This window comes from Eimeria maxima, genomic scaffold (genome assembly GCF_000499605.1).
Source record: "Eimeria maxima Weybridge genomic scaffold, Emw_scaff1098, whole genome shotgun sequence".
Taxonomy (NCBI): domain Eukaryota; phylum Apicomplexa; class Conoidasida; order Eucoccidiorida; family Eimeriidae; genus Eimeria; species Eimeria maxima.
Genome location: NW_013564123.1, coordinates 5001 through 11717, shown reverse-complemented (window position 1 = coordinate 11717; position 6717 = coordinate 5001). Strand labels below are relative to the sequence as shown.

At 42.6% G+C, this 6717-nt stretch overlaps 1 protein-coding gene across 1 annotated transcript in view; it reads left to right on the top strand.

Annotated features, from left to right (window-relative positions):
* Positions 1-5578: 5578 nt before the first annotated feature.
* The window catches only part of EMWEY_00048490 (hypothetical protein, conserved), a gene marked incomplete at both ends in the record, with an annotated part of 4560 nt that continues 3421 nt past the window's right edge, over positions 5579-6717 (top strand). Inside the window, 2 exons of the mRNA XM_013479363.1 lie at positions 5579-5592; positions 5774-6279. Of these exons, the coding sequence (XP_013334817.1) occupies positions 5579-5592; positions 5774-6279 (520 nt within the window). The remainder of the gene's footprint in view (positions 5593-5773; positions 6280-6717) is intronic.

Here is a 6717-nt window from a genome sequence, read left to right as displayed (position 1 = left end):
CCTCCCCCCTCCCTCCCTCTCCTTCTCCCTCCCCCTTCCCTCCCAGCCTCCCTCCCCTGCTATCTATCTATCTATCTATCTAGCTATCTAGCTAGCTAGGTATGTGTATATTATGCATGCAGGTAGGGTCCTATATAGCAAAAGTATGTCTAAGTATGGAGATGAATATGTTAGGTTATGATCCTTTTGTTAACACCGCTAAGGCAGAAACACTAAATGTACAACTCGTCTCTCTAGAAACCCTTCTCAAAAATAGTAAACCCTAAACCCTAAACCCTAAACCCTAAACCCTAATTGTTTAATTTGTAATGACTAATGTATTATTTATATAATTTATTATTTATAATATACAGGGAAGGAATAAACCCTTAATATTCATCTTGTCTCCGTATAGTCCCTTCTAATAAACCCTAAACCCTAAACCCTAAACCCTAAACCCAGCCAGCTAGATACCGCAGTTAGCTATCTAGATAGCCCGTTAGCTACCTCGTTGGAAACCTCTTTTCTTCTACTGTTGCTCCTTCTGCTGCACTTGCTGCTGCTGCTGCTGCTGCTGCTGCACTTGCTGCTGCTGCACTTGCTACTGCTGCACTTGCTGCTGCTGCTGCAGGTGACGTAGTAACACTACATGTACCCTTAATAGAGAGTACAAAGAACATGATAAGCAAAGAGACTATTCATCTTATGAAGCCAGGAGCTATTCTTATTAATACTAGTAGAGGTACTCCTGCTGCTACTGCTGCTGCTGCTGCTGCTGCTGCTGCTGGTAGCACTAGCTAGCTAGCTAGCTAGTGCTAACAGTTAACAACAGAACATATAACCCTTTATCCCTCTTGCTGCTGCTGCTGCTGCATATATATACTGCTGCACTTGCTGCTGCTGCACTTGCTGCTGCTGCACTTGCTGCTGCTGCACTTGCTGCTGCACTTGCTGCTGCTGCACTTGCTGCTGCTGCTGGTGCTGCAGGTGGTGTAGTAGATGAGGAAGCATTAGCTACAGCATTAATAGAGGGAAGAATAAGAGGAGGAGGATTAGATGTATACAAAGAAGAGACAAATAAAAAAGGAGACAATCCTCTTATTATTGCTAAACATAAAGGAGCTAATCTTATATTAACACCACATATTGGTCTGTCTACTGCTGCTCCTGCTGCTCCTGCTGCTGTTGTTGCTGCTGCTGCTGTTGTTGCTGCTGTTGCATCACGCTCCTTGTCTTTATTGCCCCTTTTGTCTCCTTTTTTGCCTCCCTTTTCTCTTTCTTATTTATTCAACTTCCTCTTATCTTCTACTAAACCCTAAACCCTAAACCCTAAACCCTAAACCCTAATTTGTTATTTCTGTATAGGTGCAAGTACTCATGAGGCTCAAGTAAATGTTTCTGTAGATGTTGCCATGCAAATAGAACAAGTACTATTAGGACATTTACCTACTGCTGCTGTTAATCTACCCGTAAGCAGCAGCAGCAGCAGCAGCAGCAGCAGCAGCAGCAGCAGCAGCAGCAGCAACTGCAGCAGCAGTGGGAGGAGAGAGGACGGATGTGTAGTAGTAATAGCAGTATAAGGCAGCAACGAATTATGCAGATCAGCAACAGCAGCAGCAGCAGCAGCTGCTGCTGCAACAGCAGCAGGATTTGCTACATTATATGCATGCATGCATGCATGCGTCTGCCTGCATGCATGCATGCATGCATGCAGGTCTGTGTAAATTTGCTGCTGCAGAGTGTACGAATAAATGATATGGGAAGATTTGCATCAAATATTCATCATGCAGAAATACTAGGTAAGCTGTATATACACCTCAATTTGCATGCATGCATGCATGCATGCATGCATGCATGCATGGATATTATTATTACTATATTAATATATAGTAATAATATATTAATATTATTAATGCTAGATATAATGCTAATATTATTATTAACATACAACAGACACAAAATGCATGCAACACACTAAAAAAACCCTAAACCCTAAACCCTAAACCCTAAACCCTAAACCCTGGATATATATTTATGCTGCAGGCCGTTTAGCTAGTCAATTATTAACACAACCAATGGAGAGTCTAAGCCTGAGGGTTTCTGGAGACATTGAGGGCGAACAATTAGAGGTCTTATTATTAGCTGTTGCCCAGGTAAACCCTAAACCCTAAACCCTAAACCCTAAACCCTAAACCCTAAATATTTTTGTTTGTATCTAACCAAATAGATAAATAAATTAGTCAAATAAACCCTAATAAAAATATGAATAAAATAAGTAATAAAGAATACAAAATTAACTAATAAATAATTAAATAAATAAATAAAATAAAATAAATATATAATTTTTTTTCTTCTTATACAGGGAGCTCTTGCTACTCATTGCCAGCATCGAGTCAATTTCGTCAACGTTAGACAACTCGCTGCACAACATCAAATCAAACTCGCCGTAGAAAAAGGTCTAATTATTGCTGCTGCTGCTGCTGCTGCTGCTGCTGCTGCTGTTGCTGCTGTTGCTGCTGTTGGGGGTGTTGGTGATGGTGGGTGCTGCTGTTGGTGCTGATTGTGTTGCTGCTGCTGCTAGTGTTTCTGCTACTAATATTGCTGCTACTTTTACTAATATTGCTGCACTTGCTGCTACTGTTGCTGCTGTTGCTGTTGCTGCTGCTGTTGCTGCTGCTTCTGTTGTTGCTGTTGCTGCTGCAGCATATGGTGAATGTAGTTCATTATATTTAGAGGTGTCTGTACACTCCAATAAAGAAGAAGGAATAATAAGTATTTGTATAACAAAAGATAATAATTTTATTATAAAAAAAATAAATAATATACCTATACAATTCTGTATGCCTATTATACACCCTAATTATTATCATCATGCTCCTCCTCCTGCTGCTGCTGATGCTGCTGCTGCTGCTGCAGCAGCAGCAGGAAGAAGTCCACTAGCAGCAGGAGGAGGTGCAGCAGAAGCAGCAGCAGCAGCAGCAGCAGCAGAGAAGAGCAAGAGAGATGCTAATGGTGATGGTAATGGTAAAGCTGCTACTGAGGCAGCAGCAGCAAGCAGCAGCAACAGCAGCAACAGCAGCAACAGCAGCAGCAACAGCTGCTGCGCACCTATTTATCTCTTCTATACTCTCCATGTGTAAGTCATACAATCAGACACAGCAGCAGCAGCAGCAGCAACAGCAGCAGCAGCAGCAGCAGCAGCAGCAGCAGCAGCAGCAGCAGCAGCAGCAACTTTTTATTGTCTCCTTTCTTTTTTATAAAAAAAAAAGTGTCTCCTTTTTATTGTTTCCTTTTTTATTATTGTCTCCTTTTTTTCCCTTAATTGTCTCCTTTTTGTCTCCTTTTTTTCCCTTAATTGTCTCCTTTTTGTCTCCTTTTTTTCCCTTAATTGTCTCCTTTTTTCCCCTTAATTGTCTCCTTTTTGTCTCCTTTTTTTCCCTTAGTTGTCTCCTTGTTGTCTCCTTGTTGTCTCCTTGTTGTCTCCTTGTTGTCTCCTCTTTTTTCCTTAATTGTCTCCTTTTTGTCTCCTTTTTGTCTCCTTTTTTTCTTAATTGTCTCCTTGCTGTCTCCTTTTTGTTTCTTTTTTCCCTTAATTGTCTCCTTTTTGTCTCCTCTTTTTTCCTTAATTGTCTCCTTGTTGTGTCCTTGTTGTCTCCTTGTTGTCTCCTTGTTGTCTCCTCTTTTTTCCTTAATTGTCTCCTTGTTGTCTCCTTGTTGTCTCTTTTTTTTTTTCCTTAATAGGGATAAGCCTGGTGTATTAGCATCAATATTAAGTCTCCTTAGCCAAGAAAATATAAATGTAGCTAATTGTCATCTAGGTCGTCTCCCTGCTGCTGCTGCTGCTGCTGCTGCTGCTGCTGCTGCTGCTGCTGCTGCTGCACATACTACACCTACTACACCATCAGCAGCACCGCAAGAAGCACCATCATTAGCATCAGGAGGAGCAGCACCATCAGCACAATCATCAGCAGCAGCAAGAGGAGCAGCAGCAGCAGCAACAGCAGCAAATAAAGAAGTATTAGGACTATGTATATTTCATACAGATAATAAGGTAGAGGAACAAATCATAAAAAAAATAAAAAAATTTATTTTTATAAAAGATGTTAAAATATTTGCTACTCCTACTATATTAGGACAACAATTATATCTGCAGCAGCAGCAGCAGCAGCAGCAGCAGCAGCAGCAGTAGTAGTAGTAGTAATAGTAGTAGTAGGAGGAGGAGGAGGAGGTGGTGGTGGTAATAAGCAGCAGCAGAAGCAGCAGATTGCTGCGGTGGTTGGGGATGTAAAGGTGCACAGAAGCAGCAGCAGCAGCAGCAGCAGCAAATGCAGCAGCAGCAGCAAATACAGCAGCAGCAACAGCAAATGCAGCAGCAGCAGCAACAACAACCGCAGAAAGTGCAGCAGATGTATAACATAATATTTTATTTATTTATTTATTTATTTATTTATTTATTTTTTTTTTTTTTTTGTCATTAAAATTATAAACAAAAATAAATGCAAATATTAATTAGCATCCAAACCCTAAACCCTAAACCCTAAACCCTAAACCCTAAACCCTAGACAGGAAACCCTAAACCCTAAACCCTAGATCCTAGATTCTAAACTTTACACCCTATATCGTAAACCCTAGACACTAAACCCTAAACCCTAAACCCTAAACCCTTGCAGGAGGCCATCCCTGCATAGAATAACCCCTTATCCAAAGCCCCAATCATATACATGCAAGTGTGAATGCATGCATTGTGCATGCATGCATGCATGCAAAAAAAAAAAATAAATATTATAGATTGTTCGTTCCTTTTTATAGGGTTTATTAGCATAAACAAATATATTTTATCTTTTAATTAATTTAATTAAATTAATTTAATTAAATTAATTAATTAAATTAATTAAATTAATTAATTAATTTAATTAATTTAATTTAATTTAATTAATGCAGCAGCAGCAGAGCAGCAAAGAGAGCAGATATCACCAACGCGACGGGGGGGGCCCCCTCGTAGAGGGGCCCCTGTCTGAGGGGGGCCCCCCATGACTAGATACTCAGCAGCTATAAACCCTTTTTTATATTTAATTAATTAATTAATCAATTTATTTATTTATTTATTTATTTATTAAATAAATAAATAAATAAAAACCCTTAAAATGAGGGAGAGGGGAGGGGAGGAGCTGCAGGCAGAGCAGCGATGAGCAAACCCTAAACCCTAAACCCTAAACCCTAATCCCTCAATGAAAAGACATTGCTGTCGATACACCTCACAGCAGGAGCAGCAATGGCTGCTGCCGCAGCTGCGGCTGCTGCTGCTGTTGCTCCAGTTCCTGCTGCTGGGTCTTGCCCTGTCTTCAGTTGCTATACCTCCTACTGCAGCAGCAGCAGCAGCAACTGCTGCTGCTGCTCCTCCTCCTCCTGCTGCAGGCCACACATTGTTAGGACCCGAAGGGATATTGATGCTGCAGCGATCCCCTTGCGGGTGTCCCTTTGCTGCAGCAGCAGCAGCAACGACAGCGGCAAAGACAACAGCAGCACGAGCAGCAACAGCAGCAGCAGCAGCAGGTTCCCATCCATCTGCTGATGTATTACGGAGGGGTAGGCATTCAAAATGGCTCGCTGCAGGTATTCTCCCCTGCAGCAGCAACAGCAGCAGCAGCAACAGCAGCAGCAGCAACAGCAGCAGCAGCAGCAACAGCAGCAGGCGACTTGGATTCCTTCAACGGATTCCTGAGATAAGATCAACAATTCCTCGTGCTGCTGCTGCTTCTGCTGCTGCTGCTGCTGGAGGTTACTGCCGCCTCAGCGCTACCGGCGTATTGAATACAGGCGACACTCCGCAGCAGCAGCAACAGCAGCAGCAGCAGCAGCCGCAGCAGCAGCAGCAGCAGCAGGAGCGTTATGAGGATCGTTATAGGAAGTTAATATATAGTGAGGGTACAGAAGAAGAGCAGCAGCAGCTATGGTGTGAGCTGCAGCAGCAGCAGCAGCAGCAGCTAAGTACAATAGGATTAATAGGTATACGTAGTGGTTCTTTATCTGCAGCAGCAGCAGCAGCAGCAGAAGCAGCAATAACAGCAGGAGGAGAGCAGCAAAAAAAAAAAGGATATAATATACAAGACATAGATATTATTTCTTCTTTTCCTCCTGGTCTACCTCCTCTACCTCCTGAATCACAGCAGCAGCAGCAGCAGCTGCAGCAGCAGCAGCAGCAGCAGCGCCAGCAGCAGCTAATTGACGAATTAAAAAGAGGAGAGAGGCAGCACATCGTACCCAAGGGAATGTTAACAAGAATGAATCTACAACAATTATGTAAGGCAGCTAGCTAGCTAGCCAGCTAGCTAGCTAGCTAGCCAGCTAGCTAGCTAGATGAGTAGCTAGCTAAGTAGCTAGCTAGCTAGCTAGGTAGATGAGTAGCTAGCTAAGTAGCTAGCTAAGTAGCTAGCTAGCTAGCTAGCTAGATGAGTAGGTAGATAAGTAGCTAGCTAGCTAGCTAGGTAGCTAGGTATGCAGCTAGCTAGGTAGCTAGATATGTAGCTAGCTAGGTAGCTAGGTAGGTATGTAGATAAGTAGCTAGCTAGGTATATGGCTAGGTAGCTAGCTAGCTAGCTACCTAGCTACCTAGCCATATACGTGTGGGCTAGCTAGCTGTTTCTTAGGTACCTGTTGGTTATCTAATTAGCTAGCTAGCTGGCCAACTAGGTATACGCTGCTGCTGCTGCTGCTGCTGCAGTTTGCTTTGCCGCTGCT